This window comes from Pistacia vera, unplaced genomic scaffold, assembly GCF_008641045.1.
Source record: "Pistacia vera cultivar Batoury unplaced genomic scaffold, PisVer_v2 Contig338, whole genome shotgun sequence".
Lineage (NCBI taxonomy): Eukaryota > Viridiplantae > Streptophyta > Magnoliopsida > Sapindales > Anacardiaceae > Pistacia > Pistacia vera.
The window spans coordinates 1,410,408-1,426,226 of NW_022196155.1; the positions used below are offsets into that span (position 1 = coordinate 1,410,408).

General features: G+C 35.5%; 3 protein-coding genes across 3 annotated transcripts; 1 reads left to right on the top strand and 2 right to left on the bottom strand.

The window, feature by feature from the left end:
• Window positions 1-2,828: 2,828 nt before the first annotated feature.
• Window positions 2,829-3,968, bottom strand: LOC116138187 (glycosyltransferase BC10-like). Its single transcript, XM_031423915.1, has one exon. It carries the CDS (start codon window positions 3,924-3,926, stop codon window positions 2,829-2,831), a length of 1,098 nt encoding a protein of 365 aa, XP_031279775.1. The 5' UTR covers window positions 3,927-3,968.
• Window positions 3,969-6,884: 2,916 nt separating this feature from the next.
• On the top strand, window positions 6,885-9,349 carry LOC116137978. The gene is made up of 5 exons (XM_031423669.1): window positions 6,885-7,046; window positions 7,080-7,225; window positions 7,313-7,427; window positions 7,674-7,788; window positions 8,056-9,349. Exons 2-5 carry the CDS (start codon window positions 7,125-7,127, stop codon window positions 8,892-8,894), a joined length of 1,170 nt encoding a protein of 389 aa, XP_031279529.1. The 5' UTR covers window positions 6,885-7,046; window positions 7,080-7,124; the 3' UTR covers window positions 8,895-9,349.
• A 1,001-nt stretch (window positions 9,350-10,350) lies between these two features.
• LOC116137977 lies at window positions 10,351-13,201 on the bottom strand. Its single transcript, XM_031423668.1, has 4 exons — window positions 12,792-13,201; window positions 12,528-12,680; window positions 11,570-12,040; window positions 10,351-11,338 (listed from the first exon to the last, which is right to left on the bottom strand). The coding sequence occupies exons 1-4, from the start codon at window positions 13,119-13,121 to the stop codon at window positions 10,457-10,459; spliced, it is 1,836 nt and encodes a 611-aa protein (XP_031279528.1). The 5' UTR covers window positions 13,122-13,201; the 3' UTR covers window positions 10,351-10,456.
• Window positions 13,202-15,819: the final 2,618 nt, after the last annotated feature.

Genomic DNA, 15,819 nt, shown 5'->3' on the forward strand with positions numbered 1-15,819 from the left:
TAAAAATTTAAAACCTATAGAATTATCATTTTGTCCTTATAGTTACTACACAAAGTACTAGTATTACTAATATTTGAAAATAAGAATCCAAATTATAAAATGAGCAATGCTAGTTTTACAAAGACATATACAAAGGGGATATACAAAGATAATCCCCACCCTTGATTTTCATGATTTCTCTCTTTTTCCATTTTTTTTTTTTTCTGGATGATGTCACTTTGTAGCCTCCTTTGTATGGGTCTTTGTAAGAATAGCAGTTTTCTTATAAAATTGCAGTGCACGCACGCACACATACACACATATGTAGCCTGATTATCTAACTCTTCCTATGTACACCTTGAATTTATGTCAACCAACAGATCAACTCACCACACTGGCAACTTCATGTCTACTTTCCACATTTCTACTGTTGGCTTCCCTCCACTTGATCTTTTAAATAACTTGTGTTTTTCTAATCTTCCTTTTACGATGTCCAAACTCTTGTTTGCCACTTTAAAGAGCTTTTCTCTTCATTTTTTATTTTTATTATCTGAAAAAGGTTTCTGTAAATAAGTATGTGCTTTTTTTTTTTTTTCTTTCTTATTTGTGTGTCTCTACAATCAAATGGTAGAAGAGCCAAAGTTGTACTATGCGACCAATGGAACAACTCAACCACTTGATCTAAGAGAGCCTGACACAAAAGTATATGAGGATTCTACATTTAAAGTCCATTCCATATGTTACCACATATTTGATATATGAACAAAAACCACAAGTCTATTCAATAAGGTTATACCTAAAACTTCTAACACTAAAAAAAACTAAGTCTCAAATTGTCACATAAAACTATTAGCATACTAAAACACTACCAAACTCCTAAAATAAATAATCCATTCACTTTATAAAAGTGACAATTATCTCCAATAGACTTGTATGTAATGTCAAATTATCACAGAAGTACAGTGTACAAGAACAAAGCACCCTATGTCAAAATTTGAAAAACTATGCAAATGAATCAGCCTACTCAAAGACACAAAACAAAACCATGCTGTTAAAAATTACTACCACTGGGTGTATCTGAACCTTGTAAGAAGAACCAAATGGTTATGCAACAGCACAATGCAAGAATTTAAAGTTATAGAAATCAACTGAGCCCCGAGAGTTTAACATAAAACAAAAACCTTAAGTTCCCAATCGCTTCAGTTTTGAAGAACAGGAAGAACACAAAATATCCACGGAATTGTCGTGCATTCAAACCACTGCCATGATCAGCCCAAGAAGATACCAAAATAGAAGGCAATTGCGTTTGGAAAAGAAGCCAATATGTGAGCAGAAGAAAGCGTTATGACATAATAGAGAGAAAACCTTCAGATTCAGAGAGCAGAGAGAGTTACGATAGAGCTCTAGGTCGCAGTGCTTCAGTTTCAGAGAGCGTCACTTTAGTTTTAGAGGAGAGAGAGAGTTACAATAGAATATGGGAGAAAAAGATACGCAACTTTTTGATATATTTTTTTCAAAGTCAACTTCACTTGGCAACCATTCAGCACTAAACCCTAGATTTCAATTCTTTATTTTTGCGGCTTGATATAAATTAACCATATTATCCTTCCTCAAAACGGAAAATACTAACAGAACTTAACGAATGGTGGGAAAATATCATTTTGAAACTTAACGGATGGGATAGTATCGTTCCGCCAAACTTTGGGTGTGAAAAAGTCGTTCTCCCAAGAATAAAATAGCATACTTAAAATTACCTATAATTATTTTCACATCATTCTCTCACATATACACTTATTCTAAATATAACCAATCAAACGAACCCAATCCAACTCTATATATTTTACATAAGTTGAAGGTGATTTACAAATCCAAAACTATTTATTAATTATTAAAAAAGTAAATTTATGTCTACCAAACTCCCATAACAACCACGCAAGACTCATTTATAAACGGCCAAACGACTTGCGCATATCCAAGGTTTGCCGTAACGATAAAGTGGTACCTAAAAGGTTTAGAAACGACAAACAGGTACCTTCCGTCATATGTTGTTAGTGATTTCTGCTTATAAACAGTGAAAAGACTAAAATACCCTTGAAGTTTGATATTTTAGTTTTTTATAAATTTCTAAAAAACCCCTTAGGTTTGCTAATTTAACTAAACACTCTAAATATAAAAAATTTGTTAAATGATAAAAACACCCCCATTACCTGCAGTTTCAGATTCCGATCACCACTGTCAGAATCTGACCGAAAATTTTGTTATGACATAGAATCCCTCGGATCTGTATCGTAACATGTCGATCTGGTCTTTTTCGGTCAAATTCGTGACTGATCTGACAATAAAATACTAGATCTATGATCAAATTTAACTGTCAACACTATAGATAGAGTTTTTCGACCACGACGACCAGATCTAACCATAGATCGTTAGGCCTTTATAAACTGATTAATTTCAGACTCTCGTGTGTATCATGAACCAAGCATTACCCCTATTAAACGCGTGAAATGAAATGAAACAAGTGCACATCAAATCAATGGATGGATATTATCAGATCAGATGTGACGTTTGATAAGAAATAAGATTTTAATTACTGAATTGGACACTGAATACATCACCCTTTTGATTTTATAATACCAACTAGAAGCCTATACTTTTACCTACTATCAACGTATATAATAGTTAATATTATTTATTAAATAAAAGCTTATCTAATCTCATGTCTTAATTGGAAATGTGTGAACACGTTGAGTCAACTCATTGAAGCAAGTGTGAGACAAAGAACACTGGGTTTTTTCCCAGCTCTTTCATTAACTTTACCCAAACATACAACAAATGCCATCTACTGCATCCTAATCCTTGAAAATGACATCATTTGCTATACTCAACAACGCTTTGATCGAACCCCGAGAGAACTTTCTTGCGAATAAAAATGGGTGACGCCCTTCCATCACAGCCAAATCAGACCCGTTGTTTCCATCATCACCGTACCTTGGCTTGTCATTTCTCAACTTAAATATCAGCTCCGGTCCCACCTCAGACTCCTGGTACTCGCGAGGGTGACCCCCAGAACTGATACTCCAGTCCACGTGGGTGAGCGTGGCAGGCACGCACCCCCTTGGATCCCGCATGTGTATAAGGGTAGAAAAGTAATTCTCTTCCGGATAACACGTGTCATAGTTTCTGCATGGTTTGTTGAACTTGCTCCAAATCCACCTGTCACTTACCACAAGCCTCGCATGCTTACGTGTCAACACCCAGAACTGGGACCCAATCCTAAAATCCTCCAACTTCACTTCTGGTAACATCGCGGTCTCACCACGCGCCGCCCACCTGTCATACGACCCAGGCTCGTTTTCAAGAATCTCAATGAAGCTCTTGTTAGATTTCATCAGTGTTCCGTAAGTGAAATTAAAAGAGTGAATGGGTATACAAGACGGAGACAACATGGCAAACATGTAATTTCCCGAGTCATGCAGCAGAGCGTGAGCAAGTAAGCGACGCGCGGCAGAAGCGAGAGTGGGAGTGAAGCGGAGAGAGGATTGAGAAGGTATAACTCGCTGAGTAAAAACGCCTGAAAACGGGAGGTCGTATTCAAAACTCGGGTCCGCATGGACGTAAATATTGTACAGATTCTTGCTAGTGTTGTTGAAGTACAGTTCCCAAAGTGGGGCTAAAGGAAGAGGCATAGTGGTGAGGAACATAAACGCGAGTTTTCTGTTCGAAGTGGGTCTTCGGCTGACACGCGCAGCGACTCGGAAGAGTAATTCATCATCTTTGGGTATTGGCGGCGGTGGAGGCTGTGGAAGAATGACGAGTGGGGTTCGATGGGTGTGGTTAGAAGAGTTTTGAGAGGAGATGGTAGTGGGGGTTGTGATAGTGAAGACAATGGCTAAGGGTAAGCAGAGAAGTAGAGCACAGAAGAGAGACAGTGGAGATGGCGACAGCATGTTTTGCTGTGTTCAAAGTTGGTGATTTTGAAGGGGATTTGATTGATTAATATTTGAGAGAGAGAGAGAGTGGGATTTGGTGGGAGGGGTATATACATATATGGCATGTAAAGATATATATACCTAACATATAAATATATAGTATTTATCACAAATATGATTAATATAAGGCCGTTTTAAGTAAAAATAGAGACTTAAGGTGAAAATTTCCAATTTAGGACTTTTCTCGTGGTTAAAATGTTAATTAAAAAAATCATTCAAACTTTATATGCAATTATAATATAATAGCATTTTATTATTAAGAGAAAATTATCCATTAAAACAGTAGGCAAATAATATATATATATATATAAATATATAATTATATATTATAATTAGTTTTTTATATTTCAAAAACTTTAGATTTTGAAACTAATATGTATACAGTGAAAATATTAAATATGGTCACCTTGAAATTTTTAACTTTCACACTAGATAAGAACTATATTAATTCACTGTCTATAGTATTGAAAGAATATTATGAAGAAAAAACTAAAAAGAAGAGAATGTCATTGTGTTCTATTATGTTATTTTTCATAAAAAACATAATTTTTCTTTTTCTAATGACTGTGGGTTTTCGGATTAGTTCACACGCACCTCAACTAATCGCTGGGATACTAGAATTACCGACGAGGTAAGAATTCCAATGGCTATCCCTATTAACAATCGAGGAAGGGTTTAAACTCATAACTACTTGAGTAATACATCTAAGAGTCTCCATTGAACCACTTGACCACCCATAGGTAGTTAAAAAAAAAAAAAAAGACTAAAATGTTAATGTCACATACGGTGATACATCACTCGGGAAGTAAAATTTTGAGAAAAATACTATTATTGATGTTATAATTAAACTTTGTTAGCATGAGTTACGTGTATAATAACTCTTATTATATAATTAAATTGACATTAACTTTTGAATTTACAGTAAAGCCTAGACCACGGACTATGCAATTCTAAAGAGCTAGTGCTTTTCCAGTAATGGAATATAGATTTTATTTGAAATTGATTTTTTTATCATAAATGTCTGGATTGTAATTAAACTTATAATTGTTGGCATGAGGCATATATATAATAACTCTTATCATATAATTAAATTAAAATATCGGATTTGTTCTTGGTAACAAAACTAATATTTTACAACAAATCTAGAATTTTGAAAATATCTTATTAGAATTCGATTTATAAACTTAATAATGAGAGATAATTAAATGAAAGTGATTTCAAATTTTATTTAATTTTCTCTTTCATTATTAAATCACTTTTTTACTTCTTAATTTATCGAATCTGTATATTATACATGAATCACTTTATAAAAAGTCAAATATATTCATATTTTATCCATCCATCAAACATTTTTGTTTGTTTAATAAACAAAATTTGACAGACATAATACGAATCATCAACAGCTTAATTAAGATGATATAGGCTGTCGCTTCTGAGTTTGTAAATGACAGCCGTTGAGTTGAAAATATGGTGAGTTTTGGGTTAGTAGCGTTACCCGGGAAATAAGACGCTTTTTACCTTAAAATTTAAAAAGAGATAGCTGAACAAGTTACAAGTGGAGTGCATGCAAGCGCCAAGCCTGTTGTACCGTTTATTATGTGAAGGCCTCACATGACCTACGATACCAATAATTTAACTTATAACAAAAGGATTTTAGATTAATAAATTCCTTGTTCAAAACGTATCGTAAAAAAAATTAATAAAAAATATTTATCAATTTATCTTTATTATCATAAATACTGTCGAAGTCTTATGTGCTATAATGCTGAACCAAGGGCGCTCTGCCTTATCTATAGAAGCGGTCAGCTGAGTTATGATCGAATTAGCTCTTTGGTAATGGCTTAATTTATAGATAGAAAGCCCTATGATGGGTTAGGTTTGGAGAGAGATGGGACCGGTTATATAATAGGGGGAGCAGATGCAAGCTTTTTTCTTATCTTTGTTATCATAAATACTGTTAATACTAAGCACCTTAAATAAAGAAGACCCATTATCTACACCTTAAGTCCAAGTACTTACACTCACACCTTTTCCAATTTGGCAGAGTATTTTGGCAGAATGAAGAAAAATTAGAATTCAACAAAACATTTATAAGTTGGGTTGAGTTAATTACTTTTTCTAGTATCTCTACACTAGAAAAAAGAAGTACAAGCAGCAGGATAATGCTTTTCCTTTTGGGAACAAAAAAGAGATGATTATGACTAAAGAGAGTTGTGAATCCCCAGTTGGACTCACTTTTTTCACAAAGGACTAAATGACTGGGCTTCGCTAAACTTAAAAGCCCAGACAAATGTTCTCTAAACCACTCATTAATGCAACACTGAACCCAGCCAGTACATATAGACACAACAAATCATCAACTAATTTGTACATGATGTGATGTTGCAAAAACTATTATTACCACCTCACATGAAACCATCACCCAATCCTAACCTGAAAGTGATGTAATGTTTACTTAGCTTCTGTTTAGTCATTACTGTAATCAAAGAGTTTGTTGAACCAAAGAAAGTGGGAGTTCAAGATGGTGTTTTGCTTTTAAGTTTGATTTTTAACCTCTATGTCTGTCATTATGTGAATGAGTTGAGTAGAAGTTACGGTTGAGGTTGGAGTTGGAGTTGGAGTTGGAGTTGGTGTTGGGGGTTGCCTATAAGTAGAACCCACCGACAGTGACAACATTATCTCAATTCTCTCCCCTTACCACTACAGGATGAATGGACAGGAGGGAAAGAGAGATAAATAAAAGAAAAAGTAAAAAAAAAGAAAGAGCCAAAAACAATGTAGAAAGGGAAGAGAGAGACTCTTGGGGCTAGGGGAAGAGGGCATGTGGATGAGTGGGGGACACACCAAACTGATCGATTAAACCCTTTGAAATTATTGAGCTTTTGACAGAAAAGAAATAAAAAGAAATCCAAGCAAAGCAACACAACAGTCTTCTCTCTCTCTCACTTCACCGTTTATTTTTTTTTGGACCTTATGTCCTTATGCTATTACTGTGCTCCACCTGCTCAACAGTGTAGAAGTCACAAGTAAGGAAAAAGGAAAACCAAAAGCAGAAGAAGCCATTTACTTTTTACACTGCTTCTCTATTTGGTTTCTCTTTCAAGAAACACACTTCTCTGTTTTCTCTCCTCTCACAAACCTAAATTGTTTCTGAAGATGCCTAGACCAGGTCCAAGACCTTATGAATGTGTTAGAAGAGCATGGCATAGTGAAAGACACCAACCCATGAGAGGTTCTCTCATTCAAGAAATTTTCAGGTCTAACTCTTTTTTTTTTTCTCTTTATAAAATGGTTATATGTATGTGTATTTATAGTTACCAATTTTTGGCTTCTATTTTGTTTAGAGTTGTCAGTGAGATTCATAGCTCAGCAACTAAAAAGAACAAGGAATGGCAAGAAAAGCTCCCTGTTGTTGTCTTGAAATCAGAAGAAATTATGTACTCCAAAGCCAATTCTGAGGTTGGTTCATTTTTCTCTTCAGCTACCCTGAATCTCAATTGGGTTTGCTCATCCTGTATTAACAGCTGAGATTCTGAAGGAAGAAATAAGAAATGAGAATTTTTTATGCATTTTAGGTTTCAAATTTTGAAATTTTTACTTTTCCTTTCTTGTGCTTCTCTATAAACAAGGTGGAAGTCTGATATGTTCTTGGATTCAGTATTGTTGATTTTTCAAGCTTAAATTTTGCATTTGATTGTGTGTTAGGCTGAATACATGGACCTTAAAACACTTTGGGACCGAACTAATGATGCCATTAACACGATTATTCGACGTGATGAGAGTTCTGAAACTGGAGAGCTACTTCCCCCTTGTATTGAAGGTATTTATCCATTTTTTTTTCCCTTTCCTTTCTTATTTCAAAGTTGTTTTGTTTTTTCAATTTTACTGTACATATATCCCCTGTCTGTAATTTTTTTTTCTTCTTGGGAGTAATTTTGGCTCCTTAATATCAGTTAGAGAGACTACTACCTTGAATTGTAGATCCTATCCGTGTGATTTTGCGCTTTGTTAGTTAAGAAGTGCTCTTCTCAAAGTGAAGTTCTATGCGTGTGATTCTTCCTTTTTTATGATATTTGTTGTTTGTTAGCTGCTCTCAATTTGGGCTGCATGCCAAGAAGAACGTCGAGAAGCCAACGGAATAGTCACCCAAGGTGCTACCTTAATTCTGGCACACAAGAGCAAACCAGTTTAGAGAACATCACTCAAGGAAATCAGACAGTTAATCCACACTGCATGCCACATTATTCCACTTTGATGAAACCCACAAGCACAGATGTAGCTCAAAATCCTGTTGTTCAAAGCAATATCGACTCCACTAAAAAACTTCCCTTTGCATCTGAGAATGTTCCCCCTTCAATCAATAAGCAATTCTTGCGTTTGGAAAATTTTCCCAGTTTGAATTGGTATGCAGTTTACCCCTTGTTTAATATTGAAGAACTACCACATGGTTTTCAAAATTTTCCTAACTCAACTTCTAACAGTGTGGAACCTGCCAAGGAAATTTGTGTTCAGAACTCTTCAGTTAAGATTGCTCAACCATATATTAATATCAGGGATGCTCCTGAAATCCCACATGATATTGGGTGCGATCTATCGCTTAGGTTGGGACCACTGTCTATTCCTTCCCCGAGTGTTGAGAAATTTCAGCTACAACAAGTTAAAAATGTTGGTTCTAGTTCTCTAGAGGGGAACGAAATGAGTGATTTGACACCACAACTGCATAAACAGTTAATTTTCTGTTCTAACAACAATGTTGATGGCCCATTAGACATGTGCTCAAGTCAATGGAGTGATGAGGACAATGTTGATACAAGAACAAGAAAGCGAAAGGCAGTTTCTATTCACCAATTAGAGGATCAACATTTTTGGCAGTCAAAGCTTCCATATAACCAGTTAACTGGAGGAATGAAAAGTGCAGGTTCGTAGACCGACTCTTATTTCAGGATGTTGATTCAAGTTCTTGACATGGCTTAGTGAATGCGCATTACTGAAGCTTTTTGTACTCTTGCTGCACTTGGGAGTTTATGTACGATTAGTTGCTTGTTTCAGTTTGCAAGAAATGAGATGTAAATATTAATCAAGTTCCAACTAGATGAAGTCATGGTGATTTGACTGGAGAAACCCTTAATCTGAATGGACAGAAATGTATTGTGTCTTGTATATTGCTGCTCGTAAAACTTAGAACTTTTGATGCTATGATGCAGGATCCCAGTTTAGCATCCTTGCACTTTGAAAACATAAGGATATTCCTAATGGCTGACTTTAATTGTTTGCATCATGCTAATTTACAATTATCCTGTTCTTTTTGTCTACTGGATCTTATCTTTTTGGAGCCAAGTTGAAAATTTGATTCGAGTACAATGTAGTACGGGGAAAAACAAACATAAGATTTAGTGATATATGCAAAAGAGTTGCAAGGGTGTCTCTTCTCTAAACCTTAAGCATTACTATAAGGTGAAAAGAAATGATTAGGAATCATTAAGATCGGGGTCTGCAGATCGCGGTCTCATTAACAAGTGGAGAAAAATGATTAATCAAAACTGGATAAATGGTGGGTTTTAGTAAGTGGGGGACAAGTAGTTGTATGCTAATCCAAATCTTTCTGTAATCTGGAGTCAAATGTGGCTGGGGGCCATGGTGTGGACCTATTTACTTCGTCTGATTGGGAAGGAAGAAGATATGATTATTGAATGACTGAATATTATGGCTTTTTAGTTGTTTTCAGTGGTGGTTAGTGTCTTTATAGAATGAATGCTTAATGGGGTCAGAATATAATCTTTCTTGGTTTAAACTTGAGTCTTCATGGAGAATATGAACTATTTTGGTCTATATATAGATTTTGGCATAAAGTATTTGTAGAGAGAGATAAATGGATGGAGGAAATTGAAGGGTTCCTGGAGTTTAACTAGTTGTTTACTTTAGCGAGTCGTTGGGGGGCCGCCCGCAGCAGCATACTCAAGGATGAGATACAAAAGATCATGGGACCGCCCCCAAGGAAACACAAAGTGAAAAAAGGGAATAATTTGTTAAACTTAAGTGGAAGAATATTTTAGCAGAAGCAAAACAACTGTTGAGTTGAGGGGTGTTGTGGGGGTCTGAGAACTAAATGATTTTCACAAGATGACAGATGGAAAAAGTACTACGTTAAAATCTGTAACGTGACGAACACCACACAGGCACACACCACTCAATGAGAATACAAGAAAGATTACCAATAATGAACTACCAAGTATAAAGCTGTAACTTTCTTAAAGCAATTAACATAAAGTTTCTGGGAATAATTTTTTTCGTTACTTATTGATTAGATCTTTGGACTATAAAATCTACTGATAAAAAACGTGTCTGAATATTCTGCAATAAGATCGAATACACAGAGTTCGGAAAAAATGTAATCCTTAATTTGATTCTCTACATATTTTAACTTGTTAATAATTGGCTATGGCACTCACACTCTTCATATATACACTTAATGTCTACTGCATTTAGTTTCACTCTTCACCAGAGAAGAGGGAAAAAGTGGAATAAGTTGAAGGAGAAGATGATGATGATGTATTTGAAGAAGAGCTATAGTGAAAATCGATTTGTAATCTCTTGTGAAGAAAGAAAGTTGAAACTGTTCCTTTCTTCTCTTCCTCCTCAAGTTCACCAAGTGATATAGCAGCAAGAAATCTTTTGATGTACTCTTTACAACACTTTTTCCCTCTACATATTATCTCTTCACTTTTCTCTGAGTTTCCATACATCAAAGTTGAATTATCAAACTTCAGAATGTATGCCTGATTGCACCCCTCAAAAAGCCGCTCGCCTAACGAATCAATGATGTAATAGGCATCTGTTTCAACCTTCAACACGAAGAAATGATCATTCCAACTCACAATGTAGATTCCTGGCTGGTAATCTTCGGCATTCTCATTAATTTCATCCCATATTTCATCAAATGACATGGCTCCCTGCAAACACTCGAATTTATCAGGGCTGAAAAATCCGGTGAAAGATTTATCAGGCAAGACATTTATAGGCTGAAGGCCAGCTTCTAAAACAGTCTCAAGATCAAAATGCTTGTCTGGGAAGAAATTCGTGTAGGTTTCGTTGTTGCAAAGTTTTCGCCAGTCGGAGGAACCTTGTGTTATAAGTCTATCTAATTCTGATCTTGTTGGCATGAAGTCTTGATTCAAGTGAAGCCAGTGGGCAATGGCTGCAACTAACGCTGTGCAGGCACCCTCTCCACATGCTTTCTCGCTCCTTTGATCAAAAGAAGCAAAAAACACATTGGCTTTCAGTTTAGATTGCCCATCTCTACTTACTACTACTCTCTCTTCCCAATTACAAAACTCATAACATCCTGAAGAAAACGCAATGGCATCTGGAATCTGCAAAAATTAATACCCCAATATCAGCATTTAATCCTCCCACCAATTTGAATAAATCCCTTCACTTTGTGGTCCAGTCATTGAAGGATAATGGCATTAAATTTTCATAATAATAAGTTAAAAGAACAGAGGATATGGACCCTCTGTAGGCTCTTAACTTAATAAAGAAGCTGAAGAGTGTAGAGAAATTCAAATACACATAAATGCTTAATGCAAGTTTCTGATACGTACCAGTTCGGGCGTGTTGGAGTCAACATTGCGTTGGCGGTCAACATGATTAGTCTCGTCGTCACTGATCTTGTTGTCATTCGTCTTCTTACTCAACGGTTCTTCTTTCTTCTTATGCGTTATAAAATTCAACCGCCTTCTTTTCCACGAGAAGAACCCCTCCTTCTGGTCAGGTTGAGGTTCCAACTGAGTTTCGGAACTCGGACAAAATTCTGACACAGTTCTTGAGTTCAGTTCTTTATTGGCTTTATCCTTCGTAACAGTGGACTCGTTTCCCGCCAAACCATCCAAGACGTCCGATTCACAAGAACCGGCCTGGTCTCTTTGGCTCTTCTTCCCTTTCTTTTTCTTCTTGTAGCCGGTTAGGCCCATCATCACCTTAAAGAATGCGTCTCCTTTGTCGGATTCGGTAGAGTTTTGAACAAGTCCTGGCGAGTCTTGAGAATTCCTGACCTCCGTAAAACTCACGCATACCTGTACAAATCCATAATATGGACCCCTTAATGACCGTGACCCATCATCAATAATCAATTATATGAATTGATTAAATTTAACCGTTGATTAAAGATATAGCGTGACTAGATTATGATTGGTGGTTGTGTCATTATCTAAAAAATATAGCTTATAATATAAGGTCTTTCGAAATAAACTTAACTTAAACAAAACTTACGGGCTAAGGCTAAGATATGTTTAACAAAATTTAAGTGAAACCTCATAGACAAAAAATATTGGCTCCATGAATAACTATATTTATATATATTAAAGTTGTACGGGAGATTAATCCGTACTTATACAGTATAAATTTGGAGGTTGAGAGATTAAGGAGTAAATATGGGTTAGTGCAAATAAAATGCAGAGAAAATCTAGGTAATCCATGGGGGGTGGTTTCTTTGTTTAATGTGTAGCTTGAAATGAGACTAAATTAAGGGGTATGATATTGATTGATGGAAATTGAACTTACCAAAAGTGTAGCTTCGCTGCCCAAACCACCAACCTTGGAAGTGATCGGAACCTTTCTCTCAACCTGGGACTCCATTGTTGCTGCCACTTCTGCTAAATTTAAATAAGCTTTTCCTAAAACTGTTAATTTTGTCTGAGATTCTTCTCCATCACCCTGTATTTCAACAAGAACTGAAAACGTTAATAATTCCCATTAAAATAAAAACATAATAGTACAAAACATTGATTCACACGAACACAGAACAATCAAAAAGAGTTATCTTACCCACAAAACTTTGAATGATACATTCCAGGGACCATATGAACCATCTTTTGATACAACAGAGAAGTCGCAGATATTCTCGAATTCATCATCCCATTCAACAATTGATTCACCTTTATCCAACAATTTTTGACTGGTACGACTTCTACGAAGTTTGGATGATGAAGGTAGATAAAACGGAGCGAATACAGATTTGGGTCCTTTCCATTTCGTTTCAACAATCATTGTTTTCTCTGTTTCGTCTGCACAAAATCCATCGAGCTTCAATGGCTTCACCTTCACATTGAACCTCTTTGTCGCTCCGGACATTGGCCTTGCCGACCATTTCATCATCTTCTCCTCTTGCAAATATTTCACCAAAAAAAAAAAATGATGCAGGGCTCGTTTAAAACATAATAAAATAAAGAAAAAGAGAGGAGAGAGAGAGAGGGGAAGACTATCTTAAGATGGGGTCAGTGACACGGCCAAGCCAAGTAGGAAAGCTCTGCCAGCCGTGTTTCTGTGTGAACCCCCAACCATTATGATCTGTAACTCACGTGATTTCAACGTGACTCTATGAACACCAAACCATCTCTGCTTATGTGTCAAAGTATTGTTCGTTTGATTGATCCATAATTATGGAATGTTTAGGGTGGAAAGGTCGGATGTGAACTTCACCATCCTTGTGAGGAGGTACACGTCAACACGGATACAATAACAAAACACACGTGGTGGATACCGTAAGATGAGGGAAAGACAACTCAGACAAGAAGGATACGGTTAATCGGACAGTTAAAACGCGCCAAGTACATTACAATTTTGGTCCTGTCTTAGAAGACATGTAACTGACGACCCCTTTGTAACTCGCTACGTGTTTTGATAATTTAATTTCACGCGTGAGATAATCAATGGCTAAACCACACACGTGCATAACATACTTGGTGATTATAATGGGCTTATGATTATGAATTGATAATCCAGAGCAGTTTTAAACGAGTTATACGTTGGCTTATGTATATGGGCTTCCGTTCGGCTGCTACATCCTTTCTTAGAAGTCACACAAAAGTACATAGTTAAAAGGCCCAGATTTTGGGTTTAGCCTCCTATGAGATCTTGGCTCAGTTCTGTGCATCTGACTTGTCTAACTAGATTTTTTTTTTTTTTTTTTGAGGGTCGTATGTTCTTTTGTCTGTTTGTGGTATTAGTGATTTTTTTTTATGTTTTCTGGAGACTTTTTGTCTTTATTTAGGATATGTTATCGTATCTTGTATATTGATTTTGTTCTATATATTAAAAAAACATAGTTAAAAGAATAATGTTTTGACTGTGGATTAACTTTTGGTTCAACCAAATTATATATCTTAATCTTCCTTGTAAGTTTATAAGTTTTACCTAATAATTATTTTAATGTTCAAGTTGGTGGAAGTTTTCAAATTCAAACTCTCTCACTTGGAGTAACATTGAGGTAATTTTTTGGTATAACATGACACTACTAACTAGTGCCTAATTTTGATGAGTGCGTCCTAATGGGTTAGTGAAGATTAAGGATTTTTTTTTTTTAAATTCCTAAGTCAAAGCAAGAAGAAATTGGACTTGACAGCTTTCAAAATGATCAATCTCGTCAAATACTAATATATATATATATATATATATATGTATCAGCTTTATAGAATTATAAGATATGAAGTTGGTGAGCATTACTATAATTCTCTAAGAATTTAATAATAATAAACAAATAAAGGCACATGCTCACATCTCCAATCTCGATAACTTTGAGCTTGTAATGCGCCAGGCATGGAGAAGTAGTATTAATTGTTGCCTGCAGATTTGCGTATCGATGATGTGTTATCAGTCATTCTATCACGTTTATTTAATCATGCATGCTAAGTACTAGAAAGATTAATTGTACGGAGCATAAATTTGACTAGTCCCACGTTGAGTAATTATGATCTCCACTGCTCTATTTAGGTTAAACATGGGTAGTGGATCTCAAGGATTTTTATAAAAGCTCTCAATGATTTTTTTGATTAAGGATTAGTAAAGATAAATCATGCAACTAAATTATAAAAGAATCCCAGAAAAAAAAAAAAGGGAGAAATTTCGGTTAGTTAAATTAACATGCATGTATCTTAAGATTCTGAGAATATTGAAGGATTGGTGATACGCAGAAGATGAAGATGAAGATGAAGTGATAATCCCATGTGAGCACCCCATGAAAAGATGAGTGCAGGACACGTGGCAAGATTAGGTAATAAATTTGAATTCTTGATGTTTGGTCAATGATGCAAAATCCGATTGGTTAGAGGTAGTCCGATGTATTGATTTTGGCAGACATGCATGGACAGCTTTAGTTGAGTGATAGGGTATGAAGAATTTCAATTTTAGAGGTTGTACTGTTCGTTCCACACAATGAGAGAGACGGATCCGAGAATAAGCTTCAGATTTCAATAAGGTAGTCTCCAGTCAATTCAATCCACAACATCCTTCAGCTTTTTATGCTTTGAGACTGCAAATCACACCTTCTAAACTATACTTTTAAGAACGTAGTACATTTTTTAAATTTAGATCTCAGAATTAGATTGGTTGAGGTCTGTGTTTTGTCAATAACTATGGTGGTCCAATTAGAACCAAGTTCCATTTTAATACCAGCAGAAAACTAGCTCTCAATATGTTCAATTCAGCAGAAAACATAGGATTGATGAAATAATATAATTCATAATGGTAAGATGTCCTGGCCACGTGAAATTAATAGAGTCCATAAATGATTCCAACTCATAGTATCATAGAAGATAATTAAAGACCAGTGGAAAGTGAAAATCTCCAACCTAGTCCACCTGTTTCTGTCTCATGTTTAATGCTATTATTATACCAAAGTTATTATTATTATTAATATCAATACATATTCCCACATTCACATTTCCATATAACCGAAACTATATTATTAAGCTTTCTCATTTGCTCCTCACATGGCTATCTATGCCGAAAGGGATTCGCATGTTTGTAATTATATATCATTAAGATTTATTTTATTCTAATTAATTTAATATGAAGT

What these genes read in the sequence shown, in the direction of transcription:
- LOC116137977 (XM_031423668.1), bottom strand. Translation starts at nt 13,121, where the DNA reads ATGATGAAATGGTCGGCAAGGCCAATGTCCGGAGCGACAAAGAGGTTC. An exon ending in TATCATTCAAAGTTTTGTGG is followed by an intron (nt 12,681 to 12,791) that starts GTAAGATAACTC and finishes GTTGAAATACAG; the next exon opens with GGTGATGGAGAAGAATCTCA. An exon ending in GCAGCGAAGCTACACTTTTG is followed by an intron (nt 12,041 to 12,527) that starts GTAAGTTCAATT and finishes GGATTTGTACAG; the next exon opens with GTATGCGTGAGTTTTACGGA.
- LOC116137978 (XM_031423669.1), top strand. Translation starts at nt 7,125, where the DNA reads ATGCCTAGACCAGGTCCAAGACCTTATGAATGTGTTAGAAGAGCATGG. An exon ending in CTCATTCAAGAAATTTTCAG is followed by an intron (nt 7,226 to 7,312) that starts GTCTAACTCTTT and finishes TATTTTGTTTAG; the next exon opens with AGTTGTCAGTGAGATTCATA. An exon ending in ACTCCAAAGCCAATTCTGAG is followed by an intron (nt 7,428 to 7,673) that starts GTTGGTTCATTT and finishes ATTGTGTGTTAG; the next exon opens with GCTGAATACATGGACCTTAA.
- LOC116138187 (XM_031423915.1), bottom strand. Translation starts at nt 3,926, where the DNA reads ATGCTGTCGCCATCTCCACTGTCTCTCTTCTGTGCTCTACTTCTCTGC.